General features: G+C 41.0%; 1 protein-coding gene across 1 annotated transcript in view; it reads right to left on the reverse strand.

Moving 5' to 3' along the window:
• LOC137273684 (choline transporter-like protein 2) overlaps positions 1-15,673 on the reverse strand; it is a 33,579-nt gene extending 17,906 nt beyond the window's left edge. Inside the window, exons 1-4 of the mRNA XM_067806481.1 lie at positions 15,258-15,673; positions 10,837-10,987; positions 1,364-1,409; positions 433-506 (exon numbers count right to left, since the gene is read on the reverse strand). Of these exons, the coding sequence (XP_067662582.1) occupies positions 433-506; positions 1,364-1,409; positions 10,837-10,987; positions 15,258-15,368 (382 nt within the window). The 5' untranslated portion in view covers positions 15,369-15,673. The remainder of the gene's footprint in view (positions 1-432; positions 507-1,363; positions 1,410-10,836; positions 10,988-15,257) is intronic.
• Positions 15,674-18,409: the final 2,736 nt, after the last annotated feature.

Below are 18,409 nucleotides of genomic sequence, written 5' to 3' on the forward strand. Positions count from 1 at the left end.
TTTTTCGAGAAAGCCTCAGTTTTCACGATGTAGGTTTAAGGGGTTTAAGTCTCGATCCTGGCTAATTACCCGAACGATGTACTGGTATCAAGTAATTAGATGTCATTTTATCAATTATAGTCGTAGAAACACAAAATTGCATTGTTTGATTCTAAAATATTCCATTTTTGATAACCCTTCCCTGTCGTGCACACATCATTCTAATGTATACTGAACAGCAACAGGAATGCAGTTTTCAATTTTCAAGTTCACAGCTGCGAGGTATATTTTGTTTTGGTTGTTTTTGTTATCTTTTTTTTTATGCTACCAAGTTCATATGCAAGAATTGTGATCACGTGACCTCTACACAAATAAGGGACGGTTAAAAAAGTATGGCTTGGTTGTGGATGGAGGTGAGGGTGGGATGTGGTGGGTTGTAGGACGTATACTTACCAAAATAGGCAACAACGATCAATCCGACGATGAAGATAAAGAAGAGGAGACAGCAGATGATGTCTGTACACGACCTGGGGACATCAATGTTCATACAATTGTTATGGTTTCTGCTCAGCATACACACAGTTTCTGTGGCTTTCCTTATTATAAACACAATTCCTACAGTGATGATTTACGGTATACAAGGACAATAACAGACAAGTATTGTCTATGTCCATTCATATCTATAAAAAAGCAATATTTGCCACTTGTCCAAATACGTTTAAAAAATATTTGGGAAGCAGATAGTGGCCAAGGGAAATATATTGGTAGAAAATACTGATATTCGTAGCATGAAGTGGGTAAGGACATATGTACCCTTTTCGTGAACACCTGGTGTCATCATTGATTGCCAGGGATCCAGGGATCCTATAATTTTCGCCCCTTTACACCAAACAGAATTTGTTTCTGGTGAGAGTCAAGACTAGGCTTTCCTTTGTCCCGACGTTCTATATTTGACATATTTAAAGGACATGGTGAAGTTCAGTGGTTAAAGCGTTCGCTCGTCACGTCGAAGACCCAGGCTCGATTCGCCCACATTGGTACCCTTTTTGTGAAGCCCTTTTCTGGTATCCCCCGCAGTGATATTGCTGGAATATTGCTAAAGGCGGTGGAAAATTAAACTCATTCAGAAGATAGCTCCTTGTATGCTGGGGGAATTCTTTCATCGCTTCATCCATGACAGAGTGTTAACAGGGATACAATTTAGAACAAGTACTATTTTATTGGCTAGACAATTACGATGAGGTAAGCGTATGAGACGCTCTGAAATACTGTGGACGTGATACAGACAGTGATACCTAGCCTTATCAAGTGAATTTGGATTCGAGCCCGGTTTTCCCAGAGATAACGAGATAACGTTTTTACTCCAAAATGGAGTGCAACCTACCTGTTTTTGATGGGGCCTTTCCTTGAAGGGTCATACTCGTCCTTGTCTGCAAAAAGGGACACCAATATAAGAGTGAAAAAACGGTCAGTTGATGTTCTGGTGAGTAACATGGTGACCTTGACTTTGACAGATCACAAATAGTCATGAAAATGGAAAATGTGCAGTGTAACCTTCCCGCTATTTTAAAACTACCCCTCTCTTTGATTCGTCTCATTTGTCTTGCTGACTGTCTTGCTTGTGTGTTTTTACGGCTTTCTGGAAATAAACATGCTTGGACCCGACAATCTGGTGACTGACATCCGGAGCATCTTTCTGGGATGCGATAATATTCATTAAGAACGTCAGCAACCAGTTATGTAAGACCACCGAATTCCATGACTCACCTCTAAATACAAGCATGGGTCCCTAAAGACCACTTTTTACCCGGATCATGATGGGTGAGGGCAAGCATATGGCTGCAGAAGACCAATGCCATCGCGGATCTTCAGAGGGAGGGGGCCAAAATGGGTTGCTTAAAACCAGCTCAAACCTATGTCGCCGCAGAGTTTTACAGGGTAGGGACGCACACAGGTTGGTGAAGACTATTCTATTCCGGATGTTTACAGAATGGGGAAAACCAAGACTATCTTGGATCTTCACAGTGTGGAGAGAATCACGGTTTGCTAAAGACCAGTTCAATAACGTGTCTTCACAGGGTGGGGACAAGCACAGGCTATTGAAGATCAGATCATATCCCGGATCTTTACAGGGGATACAAGAGTGTATGAGTCCCATGTCGATACTGTAACTCTGCCCGCCCTTGGCCGATACTGGTATCGATCTGCTGGAATGTATTCCGACATGGGTCGGAAGCAACCAAACACGGCATGTACAAATCGATCGACGCACTACATAATTGATTTTGGTTTGAACGACACTGTTCAAGCCAACCTGACAGTAATTTGTTTTCAAGCGAGTCGTCTCGTAAAGGATTTTGTGCTGGTATTATAAATATAACATGAGTTCGAATTTTGTGATCAACTGGTAATCAAAATCACTATTCGAGTTTCCATCGATGTCCATTATCGTACTTCTGAGGCCAAAGGCAGACTTCAAGGCATTGTTGTTTAAAATGTGTTCGAAGAAAAACACATATTACGCATCAAAGTAGCTGGAAACAATCAACTTATTCGTGGGTCCAGATCTTCTGTGGCTGGTAATAAAGGAGTACATGGCCATTAGCGCAGATCGACAGGATGTACGTATAAATAGATCAATGTTTTGTCTAGGTCCAAGTATGTCATGGCAGAAGGTAATCGTTTATCTCGACTCTTGTGAGAGTTTACGAAACAGCAAATGACGGCAGAAACAATACATGGTGAGTTATTCTACCCAAATGTATTTCATACAGTTTCTGTACCTTGAATCTCCAGTTTTATGCGTGTCAGTGCATTATCAAATGTAGAACAATATATCCTCATCATAAACAAAGTTCAAATTGTTAGTCATACCATTCGAGCGATAGATCCGACTGGCAGTCATCTCTGAAGCATGTAAGACTATGAACAACCCTTTTTATAGGCAATACATCAAAGCTTTGTAAACGAAACCTGTAAAACAAACTGACTGGCATTTATAGATGTAGGCAGACTAATTGAGACCAATTAAGCTTTTGTTAAACCAGGATTAGGATTAGCGCTACTCCAGTCAGATTAATTCCAGTGTTGTTTTTAGCAGTGGACGCGCCGACACATCTAAAGTAACGCTTACATTGAAAGTGGGAAAAGGTGTGACAGACAAATTGTGGCAGTAATTCTTTGTGTAGCTAATGGTAGAATGGATGACAGTGGAATTACATTGTTTCTAATAATACCATGTTTTCATCCTGTATGGTGTCAACTAAACTTCATGATGTTTATCTAGCATGTGGCATAACCAGTGGCAGTTCGATGTCCTTCTCTCCACGTGCTACACTAATGGAGGTATACTGAATTGACTGTTACTTCGGTATTGACAAACTTGAAAGAAACAACCTGTTTTCTTATTTCGTGTGTGCGACGCTCCGAACAGATTCTTGTACCGTGTCATTCCACTTGTCAGCAATGTACTTCCCATCTTCTCAAATGCCACTCAAAGAAGATAACAGATACTACGTGTCCAGGTTACATTCCATGAGAGGCAGAAATAATATAATACATCTTCATCAATATCCATCAAAAATAAAATTAACCTCTCTGATTTCCCCAACGAATATTACCGTTATAATAGGGTTTACTGTATGCACCAGGCGAATAGATCGGAACAGAATCTTCTGGAAATTACGGAAAGGATCAGTGGTGACGAGTGCATGGCGCGACGTAAACATACGTGCATTGACCACGTAGACAGTCCGGATTTACAATACATATTTATATGATTGTGCTATCTGAGATAGTGAGGGCGACCTTGCGGCGCTATTATAGTAATACTACTGCGGGGAACCCCATTCCTGAAAGCGATCTTAGCGATAAGTTTATCGTAGCTCCCATGCTTGGACGTTGGGATACGATTGTCTTAGCGCTAGGGTCGCCTTGAGGAACGAGGCGAAAAAACTTTCTTCGCGCACCGTTTACCCATACGCCATTTTGTTTACTGAAAAAGCAAAACATGTCACTGCGCATTGACGTCCGTATGGAAGACATTCTGTGTTGACGAACATATGTGTCAATGTCAGTGCCTAAGGTTATCGAGAGGAGCCGATCACGGGGGTCTGTATTGTGCCACCAAAGGAGCGATCATCAGGTCCTCAGAAATATAACCGCTGCCTATCTAATTCTGCTACCTGTTGTTTATTTGGTCTCTTCAACTCACCCAGTAATCTGTGCCACAATCCCTGAACCGCATCATTTTATCATTCGGCTTGTCACAATGCTACATACAGTGCGAGTGAGTGGCCCGGGTTCCATTCTGAACATGGGTACAACGCGTAAAGGCCATTCCTGGTGTCACCCGTCGTGATATTGTTGGGATATTGCTAAAAGCGGCGCAAAACTAGTTCAAACTAGGCTAGGTTTTCCTCAGGTTCTGATTCGCCGATCTCACCAAGGCACTTTTTAATGAACAATTTTATTTCTGTCTCATTATACGTCTTCATACACTTTAAGCGGCAGTCCAGGATAGAGCTATTTGTTTCCTCCAATTTATACATTTTCATAGAGTAACCGTTGATCTAGTTCTTCCATTTTGACAGTGGAGATGGGATCATACAGCAAACAGAAGATGCAGAACCTTGACAATCCGGAAAGTTCCTTTGGGACTCATCCGGATAATCATTTGTGTAAGGCATAATGCCCCCATGACTGAGAACAGGCGTTTCCAACAGTAATCGGGCGGAAAACATATAGTTACGGACAAACCGGTCCAGACAGAGGTTTCAGTGTAGAGGCAAGGTCCGGCGACTATGGACAGGGGAATCTGAAGCTGTGTCTATATTGTTAGAGGGATGTTTGACAGTGAAACGATACAGTCTCAGAAATTAAGATTCCTTGGCTGTCAGGGTCGGGCTTAAAGCTTATCACACTGTAAGTTAGAGACAGTACCTTGCGGAACATCCGTGTAGGTATACGGGGACCTATCAAATGACATCTTAGAGGGCACAGTTGTGCTCACGTCGAGTGTGGCGTGGTTGGGATACTACTCCAAACGGCGTGAAACAATACTCCAAAACTCCTTAATAAAATTATTGTACTAAATGTCTTCCATGGCTCTTTGCTCAGTCTTTAGATTGAGAGTTAGTTACAGCGAACCGCATTCCTCACTTTCGCCATCTGAGGTCGCTATCTCCAGACTGTGCTATTATCACCATACCGGTAGAACAGCAGGTTTGTTTGGGGCAGATAAAGGTGTAGAAAATGGGGTTGCGATTATAAGTGTTTACCGTAATAAACCGCACATAGTTCGTTCCTCTCACTGATTAAAAGCGTTGGTTCTTCCCGGATTCGATTCCTGAATGGGTAGTGAAAGTGAAGCTTTCTATTTATGCAAACGCGAGGATCCCGGTTAGAATTGGTCTTCATGCTATTGACCACTGGGTTGTCTGCTAAATAATTGTTTATTTACAGTAGAATAGCACATTGTAACATATGCTCTACTACGTTATGTTCTGAGAGATTAAATGTGTACAATGCAGTGGCAGTGCTTCTTCTGCGAAACTGAAAACATGTTCATGTGCGGATTCAAAAGTACAGCATCAAAAAACGTGCGTATTTGAAAACACATAATGCGACATACATTAAATACTATTCACCTAATACTAAAATTACTGTCGCATCCAATGATGATGGGTCAGCTATTTTGAGCCAGCACTGTACATATGTTGAACACATGATTATGCAGAGTAGACATTCTTCGACCTCGCCACGTCCACCCCGTGTGAATTAAGATAAAATTAACATGCCTAACCTGTCACACAAATCTAGAAACAACTAATCGCACCATAAACATGCAAGTGTATAACGGGTGGAAACTCTATGTTACTCCTGTTCTGGAAATGTAGAGTCTCTATGCTACTTTTCATATTTTATGTAGATGATGTAATACTTCTGACGGATGTGTCGAACAATCGGATAAGCCGAATTTTCCCCCTCAGTTCCGATGACTTCGACACAATGGGTTTTGACAGTACCTATTTTCTGTTAAATATTATTATTCAAGAGGCTTGCCACAAGGAAGTGTAACCAGGAACTGAACACATATGTCTCTACACAGGTGTCTCTACTGTCTCTACTGAAAAGACAGGACCCCCTAGTCCCCCATCCCCACCCATAACATCGGCTGAAGAACACAAAAAGCACAGATGTCTCTACCGTGAAACCCCGAACTGTACAGGACCCCAATTCCCCCATCCCCCACCCACAACACCTTCGACTAACGCTTGGTCCCTGAATATATATCATTTATAACATTTAAAGTGAAAAGGAGCCCCAGTGAGATGGGAGATTCAAAACCTGAGGGAATGGGCTTTAGCATTGCAGGGAGGGGTCGGCAGAAGTGAAAATAATGTGGTTCAGGGGCTGAGACAGACAGAGGATCCCCTTGCTGCGCTTCAGAGAGTAAGTTATGTTGGGATCTATTCAGCTATTGCTGTTAAGAAAGTTAGTGTAGCGTGCACACTGTACCCTGACCTAGGCATTCTTGCTATCCGTGTGAATAACACACCCCGTTGTTGTGATGAACGCTGTATTCCTCCTTCCAAGAATGCCTTTTACGCATACAAATTTACAAATATTATACGAACATTCTAACGACTGAAAAACGAACCCATCTCGTGAAATCAAGGGAGGGTTTTAATTTTTTTTTCTCTACTTAACGTAAGGGAACATTCTGCCATTTTGTATTATTCAGAAATTGGAAAACACTGATGTAGTAAACACGGCATACTATGGTGCTTTTTGAAGCATATATACTTGGTCCATGGTGGCATTGCAATGCGAGTCTGTCGGGGATCACGGCTGCCTTGCACTTTCACTTTGCAGCGAGTCGGCGAATGTTTCCAAGGAAGCAACGTTTTGGTATAACATTTGGTATAACATCATTTTTAGATGAAAGTGTATATCTTCTTTTGTCCGGCAGTTTATTTCAATGAGATTGCTGTCTCGTGGTGGTTGTAACAACTTCCATTGTTTGGATTGGCTAAATGGGACTCGATCATTCACGATATATTAAATTGCTATTCACATTGTGCTCATTAAAATCTCTGTTATCCCTTGTCGTATGCGTGTAGCAAACCTCGAACTTAACGCGTAATGTGAAACACAACCGTCCTTACGTCAGTTAAGACACACCTTGTCATGCCTTTCAATTAAATTGCCTGCTCCATATTTGTTTGAAGTCGTGATAATTGATGTTCAGCAACCCGTGCTTGTCGTAAGAGGCGACTAACGGGATCGGGTGGTGAGGCTCACTGACTTGGCTGGCACATGTCATCGTATCCCAGTTGCGTGGATCGGTGCTCATGATATCAATCACTGTATTCTATACAGCGTTAATCAACAAGCAGAACCATTCTTTCCCGTAGAACCTCATATTTCAGGTAGGACTGATCAAGAGTATACATGGCGTCACAAAACGAAATAGAAGTGTAATTATTTCAAACACATCATTAAACCAGTTTCCCTTCACTTCATCTCTCCCCTTCAGAATGAATAAGGATCCACCCCTTAAATGATAGTGTTTCTCAACTTTCCACATCATCTACACCTGACTCAGCCTCATTACGAGGCACTGAAAACGCCCTTAAACACGGACTGTTTATATGTTTTACACCACCTATCGGTGTGTATGTATTCATCATTTAGTACATCATCTGAACATTGTAAGATATGAATAAGTCTCTGATATCATGGTTTAGTCATACACGTAAGAGCTCGAACCCAGGGTTGGGCATCACGATCAACCCAGGGTTAGGCACACAGAAGCCAAAGATAACAGGTAACTTCGTGACTCGTCAAACGCACTAGTCTAATAATAGGCACTGAGAAGTGTGTATGCTTTCTTACTGACAAACAGGACGTGTTTGTGTTGGAATTCTGTTCGCATTGAGTTACACAGAACGTTGTAAAACAGCATTGTGTGTTCACGAGACAGTGACTATGTTGTCAAATAGACATGATGACTTCTGCGTTGAGACTTCAGGTGCATATATTATCTTTTGTCACGTAGATCAAATGAATTAAAATAGGGAGTCTCACGTTTATTCATATTTGGCTAAGTCGATTTCTTTTTTTGTAAGTTTAGTTTTACGTCGCACTCAGCAATATACCAGCGATATGGCGGTGTCTAGATAATCGAGTTGGGATCAGACAATCCAGTGATCAACACTATGAGCATCGATATACACAGTTAGGATAGAATGACATACATCGAAGCATGAATCTCGTTATCCTATCCGAACCAAATTTTCTCGTGTGAATGTGAAAACAGACACCACAAACAACTCTGGTTACACTAATTTACAATTTCTTGTTTCACAAGAAAATGGTATTTAGAAATGAAGTTTAATTTTAAACTTTAATGACACCGTATTTCTATGTTTTATGGCGAGATGTAGGCAGCATGACCTTAACTAAGACGTCACAGACTGTCAATGTTTGATGAGGTCTTAAACTGATTCGTAATGCATCTGGCTCACTGGTTACACCTGTGTATTTTGCGCTTATTCAGTGTAGTTGTGTAACGCTAAGGTGCACAATACAAACCAAACAAACCAAACAGGAAACAGAAAAGAAAACTGTTGTGTAGTCAGTGTTTTGACTTGTCAACCAAGGTAGAGGGCCTGACCACCCGATCCCATTAGACGCCTCTAATTTCAAGCTTGGGTTACTGAAGTTCAGTTCTAACCCGGATCTTCACTCTTGGGTAAAACTGACTTCACTAAAATCATCATTGAACGACTTCATGACTTTGATTATATGATCGTGAGTGCAAGACGGTATGTGTTACCTTATTTGTCTTCAGAAACGTACGCTTGTCGACTAACGGGATCGGGTGGTCAGGCTGACATATGTCATTGTAATTGTCTGCTTCAAACTCGATTGTTTATAGATTGCAGTCATGTGGCTGAAATATTGCTGAGGTTGGCGTTAAGCAACAGACAAACAAACAATGCTATTAGGTTTGATTGCTACAGACAGTGGTGTAAACAAATAATTTAACACACCGTGTTTATATTGTCCTCTGTATGTATACAGAAATTAAGACACGATATACTTCAATACCTTGTGCACAACTCTGCTACTTCAGCCCGACCAAAGGCATTGACAAGGTGACCAACCCCACATCTGATAACTGTTACTAATCCAACATCACATCAGAAACAGGCTTCAAACAATGTACTTATGGAATACAGCTCGCACTCGGAAATTGGACAACCAACATTTTTACCACTTGGCTTCCCAAACGCTTCGAGTGATCTTACAAAACTGGCTTGCATCATCATGACGTTTTCATCGCACGAATATGAACACATACGTTCCGAATGGTACCTAGAAAGAATGAGAAATTATGACGCAATTTGTCATATCTTCCAACCCTTGGTTATCGATCGTTATCTTTCTTTTAATCTCTAGATTAGGTCAAACAGTCCCGGGGCTATAAGAGGTTTATCTTTCCATGTACAGCTGAACCCCCATAGAAATATCAACGTGTAAACACTAACATGTCTGTACCTGTCGGTCATTGTGTCATTACGCACGTGGCCCAACAAGACCGAGGTCGGGTCATATGTCATCACGACAGAGTATGATCTTTACCGAAGACTGGTGTTATCACGGACAATCGCTGACTAGAGGCGTTGCCTTAAACGTTATCGATAGATAGCCCTGATTTATGTCTGTTCATTACAACACTTGAGTGATGTCAATCGACTATTGTCGGTATCTTGTTTCAATTGCACTCGGACGAAAACCATCTGTTGCGGCGATTATATATTGCAGTTTAATAATGTACAGGCTTGTTAGTCACCTGTTTACAGCTCCATAGTAGATCCGTGCAGCGTTGTAACACTAGGCCTCCTACGTGTGTTAGCAACACGCAGTTCAACGAAAGTGAGTTGAGTGAGTATAATTTTACGCCGCTTTTAGCAAACTTAAAAGGAATGTCACGGCGGGAACACCAGAAATGGGCTTCACACGTTGTGCCCATTTGGGAAATCGAACACGGGTCTTCGGGGCGACGAGCGAACGCTTTACCCACTGGGCTACACCACAGCCCATAATTCAGTTAGATATTCGTGTAGTTGAATACTAATATCTAGCACTGAAAGGGAATGTTCATCCTTAATCTGGATTTTCAGTATGTCAGCTAAGTAACTGCGTTTCACCCTAAAAATGTAAAGAAACAGACCGTTAAGTAATCTTCGTTGATTCATGATTCATAACGAATATACCTACGTAGGTTTTTAAAGTTGAAAATACCCTGATTAATCAGAGGTTCTGACCTACGACCAGTTGATACCGCCACTATGCACACTTTCTTCCTGAATCCACGAATGAGTTGTGTTGTCGCAATCGACACTGTTATCGGTCATCGTACCACATTCAAAATCCAAGCTTAAGCATACACTTGCAACGACAGTGCTGTGCGCCCACCCTAAAGCTAAGCTTCCGGAAATATATATAAATGTTGATTGGAAGAAACACCACCATATAAACTAACAAGGGACCCCGGTAAGATGACACTGTGGACAATCCACACCTGCTTCATTTAGTGTTTTATCAGGGACTGTGAGACAGGTTACAGCCTAATGTTGTGGGTACAATAGGTACTAACCAAGTGTCCAGGGCACTGTACCCCCTGAACTCTGGTGTCCGGGTCAATGACCGTGTATCTAATATCCAGAGACTGGAACCTGGAGCCTGGAGCCTGGAGCAAGGAGCCTGGAGCCCGTGACCTTTTCTGACAACCCACTAACCATTCAGGCTAATTCCAAGCCCACGTGTATAAATTCGATCAATTACCTTTCCGTTTGCCTTTTGCCTTCTTGGGGCTTTCCTCTACCATGTAATCATTGCCTTTTCCTCCGCCTCGCCCCTTAGGACCGTCGTCGTGGTAGTATGCTGCGTTGTCGTGACCGCCCCGTCCTCGACGGTCGTCGTAGTCGTCGTAATCCTGCAAGTGTACAATATAGACACTGAATATATTCTCATTGTCATAATTCTTCATAATTTTGTGTGAAAACAACCATTTGTTCATTCGACCGCAGTGATGTTGCTGGAATATTGCAAAAATGCGGCGTAAAACATACTCACTCACACACTCAGTCTTGCGCAGCCCATTCAAAGTTCCTGATAATTCGGGAATCCAGGAAGGATATCTAGCTTCTGTGAGACGTTGTGAAGAATAACGTTTATCATAGGTAGGAATTTCTTGTTTGGAATGAAACAGATAACACAGCAAAGGATTTCGGAAACTGACATTATATATTATACTAAACATTTGTACGGCGCCGATGTCCAGTTCGCCGATACCCAGTTCAACATCTCAGTGGAGCTTTCAAACGTAACGTACATGATGTTTGCATTAGCATATTTTTTAAAACTGTTTTCGCTGTATTTATGCATCTCGTTTAGTATATCTCAGAGAACCTGTATGTCTCTAGCGAGAGCTCATGTATGTCCACACCAGTGCAGGTTCCTGGGCTCATTTTCATTACACTATTTGTTATTACGATACTTTAATGACTGGCTTTCTTCTGCAAATCATGTTCATTTCAAATGTTTCTCTACACCCTATGGGACTGAAAGCCATAAATAAATTCATTTACAACTGTCAAGACACTCTCTTTACGGAGAAAAAGCTCCACAAATTGATCCACAGACATTAGTTCTTTTGGGCAGTTCTCGTAATAGCAACGTTTGGATACACCAATATGGATGCGTTCGTTACATCCGGTATTTCACCTTGCCTGTAGTCAACATTTGATGCCTCCATGACATCACTGATGCCTCCCCACATCACGGTGGGCTAGACTAGCGGTATGAATCGTTCGTTAGTCAGACTGAAGACCCGGGTTCGATTCCTCACATGGGTACAATGTGTGAAGCCTTTCTCTGGTGTTCACCGCAATGATATTACTGGAATATTACTAAAGGCTGTGTAAGTCCATCCTCACTCACTCACTCACACTCACTAAGAATCATGACGGGGTGATATACAAATGTAACCACAGCTGAAAGAAAAACACATGCCGTAGTGAGTATCATTGCATCTGTCTGGATGACGTATGGCGTGTAAAGCACACGGTGACAAATACTGTGAGTGGTTTTGGCAAGTACTCAAGGATAAGATAACATGCCTGGTGTGAACCACTTTATTCGTTATCACAGGTGTGTTAAGAACTATCCATGAGGACTCGATCATTTTACATCCTGGTCACTGGGGTGGGGTTTGGGCGACAGAACCTTCATTACAATGAGGATAGATTTCAAGGTTGTTTTCAAAGATAAAAATATACAGCAAAAGACCAAGACAAAATATCAGATCGTTATAAACGTGTCTGGTGTAAACGTAGTTAAATCTGTGTAGGTCCACCATTATATGAGTGAAACTTGTGTTTAAAATCTTACACATCTGTCTCAAAGTGAAATGAAGGTGGAGAAGACTGTTATTTCAAACCAGACGTATATTATATCACTCCCTTCACCTCAGGTAATACATGTAAATAAAATTTATACAAATAATGCGAGGTAATATTATACCAGTCACGCCTACGCAACCCACACAAATAGCTCAATCAGCCGATACTATGTCTCTGTAATAACATATAACAACGACTCTAAGTACAAGTACACTACTATGTCAAACGATGTCTTGGGTTCCTATAGTAACGTATTTATTTTTTGTGACGACTCTAATTGCAAGTACACTACAGTGTTAAAATAACGCGGGTCCCTGTAATAATATATATATTTTGTGTGACGACTCCAACTACAATTTAAGTACACTACAGCGTTAAAATAACGCGGGTCCCTGTAATAACGTACTTGTTTTGTGTGATGACCCTAAAAACAGGTACACTAAATGTGAAACGATGTGACGGGTTCATATGGCAACGTATCTTTATGTGACGACTCCAAGTAGTACAAGTATACTACAATGTCAAACGATGTCCCGGGTCCCTATAGGTAATCGAGGTAACAGGAGAGAAGCGATAAAGCATGGTCACGATCCGTATCACGGTACGTCGATCACGATCATACACGTAAACTGCACTAACGCACCCCATGTTGTGTCATCACGACAAATTATTGAAACAATAGCTACATCATACACATACTCTCATTGCATGACACAGTTTCTCATTATATATTAAATTTTACATGAATCACGCGTTCGTGTTTAAAACATATTGCAGCAACCCATGCTTGCCATGAAAGGCGACTAGCTTGTCGTCAGAGGCGACTAACGGGATCGGGTGGTCAGGCTGGCTGACTTGGTTGACACATGTAACTGGTTCCCAGTTGCGCAGATCAATGCTCGTGTTTTTGATCACTGGATTGTCTGGTCCAGACTCGATTATTTACAGACCGCTGCCATATAGCTGGAATATTGCTGAGTGCGATGTAAAACTAAACTCACTCACTCATTAAAACATATTGTGCAGGTAATCAATACAGAATGTGCTTTGAATGTAACTTTAAGAATATATTAAATGACACTGTAAAACATGGAAAATATCAGTCTACCTGGAGCCACACCTTTGAACAGAGTTTCAGAAATATACAACAGGACAAAACAATTACAAAGAATAGATGGATCCAAAAGGAAAGATTTGTATGTGCCAAGTGTGGAGTTAGAGCAAAATATATAAAAAAAATAGTTGAAAATATACATTTGTTCCCACACTAAAACTCTCTCAGTATAATACAGCCAAACGTTGAGAAAACATCGGAAGGAAATGTTATAATGTACCGTCATGTCGTTCAAACAACTGCAGCACTTATATACTGTGTAACATTAAGAGAACCTGAACAGGCGTGGTAATGTGATCCATGACTTGACCAGCTGCGGGTGATTAATGATTATTATAGATTTCGATGCCGTGGAAATGTTCAATGTTAACATAAACTTGTGTAATAGTCCAATAAGGTAGCATTAGTGTCTATGACGCAATACAACATGGTGTCTATGTGAGAATTAAGCGGCTGTATAAAATCACCAACAGACTGGGATGTGTTTATATGAGGTCAATAAATATGTCACGACTGTGCCAAACTACAAAATATTCCGAACTTCATGTTTTTCTTTACTTTTTTTTTCAATTATTTTTTAATCAGGGGAGGTACTTTTACGCAGCGTTCAACAAACAGAGTTCGCGATCAAGATTTACGACATTTGTAGAATATTATCACCTATACTATGGAATATGCGTTACTCGGTGGTCTGTGAATATTCTGTGGTTCTTGTAAACTCTAAAATACAATCATTTTCACCTTGTAATGTGTTTTTTATTCGTTTATTCGTAACGTTCAATAAAAACTGCAGGTGACAAAAACATTCACAGGGAGACGCGCTATTGATGATATATTGTCCACCAACACACGGGTTATACACAAAGTTCAATAAACACATATGTTTACGTGTAAACATACAGCTGACAATCATCACCACAATTACGCATGCTATAGTTTGTTGTCAATCTTTCTTTCAATGCGGATAAGCGGTACACGAAGATAAAAATATCATGCTATCTTTTTTAGCATATGACAACGAGGAATTGACAAGTATGTACAGGCTTTTTAATCGAAAAGTATGAAAGATTTTAGAATCAAAATAAATCTCTTCTAGCCCTATTTATTAACTCAATATAGAATATGCTACTTCTACTGTTTCCAGCCAAATAGTACACAAAAAATACGTTGTACAGACACGCACCAATTCAATAGTGATCTCATATAACAAGGTGGACCCATATGATAATTTACATCCGTGTCGGTGATGATGTCAGTCCTATGTAGACACGACACAGTTTTAAAGTAAATAATTAATAACGCTAGCAAATGTACAGTTATAATTTTAGTAATGGGTCAAACGACAGAACGGGAGAGAGAGAGAGAAGGGTGTGTGTGTGTGTGTGTGTGTGTGTGTGTAGGGGTGGGGGTCGAGTTGTGTCTAAAGAGATGCCCTGTCGTCCCTTTGTGTGTCCACCTGCGTTCTCCTCTGGGTTAATCAGGCCAGGTACGTGTTTGTTCATTCATCGTCAAATGGACGTTGCTTGCCCCAGCCAGACAAGAGCGTACCCGATGGACGTATTAACGGCCTCGCTGTGTACTTTGAAAACATACGTAATATACACTCAATCATAATTCTGAATGTACCATACCAACACAACGCTCCGTTCAGACCATTCAAACAAAATCAAAATGTCGTCTGCTCTTACCGGTCGTCTGCTCATTTCGTATCCCTGTCCTCTGTTATAGCGGCTATGACCTCTATCCGGGTAGTCACCACGATATCGATCTCGATCATATTGATCGTAACCCCTTGACATGCCTACGTGTAATTACTGTACACGTAAATATGTTCTCTTCCGGGTACAATCGCAGGTACTGTGGCCCGTTGCTGGGCCGTGATGAATGACCGGGTAAGTAAAATCGATATGACTTGTGCCTGAGTAAAGCACGGGCACCGCCTTCCCGAGGCCGTTAAATCCAGCTATCTACTCCTCGGTAACTTCTTTTTTAAATGTTCGATAACGAAATGTTATAGTCGCTGAGACACATACTTATGTACTTATCTGCAATGTTACAGGCATAAATGGTACAAGCGATCTCTCGAGGGAGCAGTCAGTGTTGTCAGCACATCATACATTTTGATATTTTTGTTGTCGCACATATTTCATAAACAATCGATTTATTTTCTTGTCGGATTTAATGACAAATTCACACACCTTTAATCAAGCAAAGCTTTCCTGCCTTTGTTGAATGAGTTTGTGTTTAGTGAAACTAACTGGTCCCTACTAAACCAGGCCAAATGCTATCAGTTACCTACGGACAAGGCTGCTCCTGGTACAATGTTCCTGTTTAAAAACAATATTCAGCTTCAAGTCTTTGAAGGGCATTTAGAAGTGAAATACATAAGAAAGAAGATATTCAGCTTATAGGCAAAAGTCCGTGAGTTTTGGTAGCCACTGTAAATAGTGTGTCGTATTGTCAGCTGACCTAGATACGGTATGAATGCACAATGGAAAGAGATCGGGTTTGATACGCATGGATGATTCATTAATTGTCACAGGAATTTCCTAAGTGGAGTTGAATATCTGTACAACAAAAGAGACATGGTTATTCTTCATATTCCCATGAGCATTTAACCGAAAACCTCAAAACACGTGATATATTGGATAAGGAATCGTTTGATTAAAACTGGTGATATTAATCAATTTTGGGTGGATCTAGTAAAGAAGGACTGCTGTTGTGTGTGAACGCGTGCGTGCGTGCATACGTGCGTTTTTAATGTAGGTGGTGTAGTTGCATTTGGGTGTCAGTACAGTGATGTTTATAACACTGAGGTTAGTACATGGAACGCCAAAAATAGTCAGGTATGCCTAGATTTCCGCAAATTAAATTTCAAGATTCTAAAAGGTTTCATTTCTGGAAAAACAAATATTTCAGGGATAGAGTAGGTTTCTCGATCCTCAGAATCCTCGAGCTCAAACATACCCGTATTCAACAGCTGGGTACGTTAAGGTTCGGAACTTTTCACTTTCCCACAAAGTGTACCTAAATATATTTTCTTGTGTACTCATAAATCTACAAGCGTTCACGCCCAGTTGTGCTCTCCTTGAACGCTGGGCTGCTTTCTCAAATGTGACTGCGCGTCTGTGGGTACACACAATCTCACTCCCTAATCTGGTATCGTATATCACCGGCGTCGCGCTCCGACAACCCATTACGGGTGAGTGCGCTGACACAGTTTGCCCGAGTGGGTACAGGACTAATCAAAGGTAAGTTGTCAATAGTTTGGTGGATGCATCATCTCAGGGCAGAGGCTATAAAATACGATTTATGGGGTATCTGTTCAGGACTACAGGAACTTTACCTTTATCCATTGTCTATGAATATGTGATGGATAATGTGACTGCATGAATGATGAGATTACAAGAGCTGCTACAACACGGCTTAATAATGGGATTCTGAACGAAAATAAAACGCCAAAGAGTGATCAAATAAAGCTTTTTCGTGACGTTTAGCTGGGGAAGCTAGTATTGGGATTCAAACACTGTACGCGGGGAATCGGAACCGGGTCTTCTGTGAGATGCACAACGGAAAACCACACTCACTCACTCCAACAAAAGTATCATAGAATCAGGGAGCCTATATAGAGAGGGGAGTGGAAACTCCTCGAAAAACCGCTGAACGTATGTCTCGCTTTGTCACGTGACCAGTGGAGACAATATGGTGGCAGCTTAGTATTAAAGATTGAGCTCGGTTCATTTTCAACAGCTGATTACATTCGCTGAGTGTTGTGACAACTCGGATCCTACACGTAGAACATAAGTCACCTGTTCTGTTACTTCAGTTCTAGTCACATATTTGTAATTAGTGTCAGCATAAGAAAATATGTTTGTAGTAAAGTTTCAAGTCGGCATCTTGTAACTCTCTGGCTTCAATTATCGGTACACAGCGAAGATAGACTGAGTTTCGTCAATAAAAGCTTCTTTCACACATTCCTTTATGTTTTAGCAGGAAATTATACCTTTAGTTGAAAGGTATCTGCAAGCAATAGTGATAGTTTTGTGACTTAAAAACATGTTGGGGTTTAATGGGGGGGGGGGGGGGGGGGGGGGGGTGAAAAAATGTGGCAGATCGCCGATCTGATCTGATGCGCCATTGAAATACTACACGCCGTTGTTTGAAGTGTGTCTAGATATTGCTCAACACCGTCTTTCACATACACCTTTAATTTTTATGAGGGGAATTTACCATCAGGCGAAAGGTGTTTGCTGGTAATAGTGATAGTTTCATAATCTAAAATAAATTGTTAGGACGTACTTGAGGTGTGTGAAATATGTGCCATCTCGCCGACCTGATCCGATCCGCCATTGAAATATTGCACGGCGTTGTTTGAGTGCTTTTGTTTCAGCTTCAAAAACTTCATTCACATACACCTTTAATTTCCATTAGGGGAACATACCATCTAGTGAAAGGTGTTTGGAAGTAATAGTGCTAATTTTATAATTTAAAAAAAATCGGTAGGGTGTTTTTGGGGTGTTGAAAAATGTGCCATCTCGCGGATCTGTTCTGATCCGCCATTGAAATATACTGAACATCATTGAAAACGCACCACCTGTAAATTTTGAAATAAGGCAATAGAATCTTTTGGAAATGGAAAATTAATGGTGGGAATTTTGATAATAACACACTAGATCGTAAATAACGCTCTACAGTAAAAAACGGATCGTTCGAACACATCATCGAACACATCACATGAAAACAACAAAATTCATGCACATCACACACGAAGGGCACAAATTGCATGCAGAAAGCATGCTGTTCAGGGGTATAAAAGACCTTCGGCACAAAACCGTTCTCA

The sequence above is a fragment of the Haliotis asinina genome, chromosome 2 (assembly GCF_037392515.1).
Source record: "Haliotis asinina isolate JCU_RB_2024 chromosome 2, JCU_Hal_asi_v2, whole genome shotgun sequence".
In the NCBI taxonomy this organism is placed as follows: Eukaryota; Metazoa; Mollusca; class Gastropoda; order Lepetellida; family Haliotidae; genus Haliotis; species Haliotis asinina.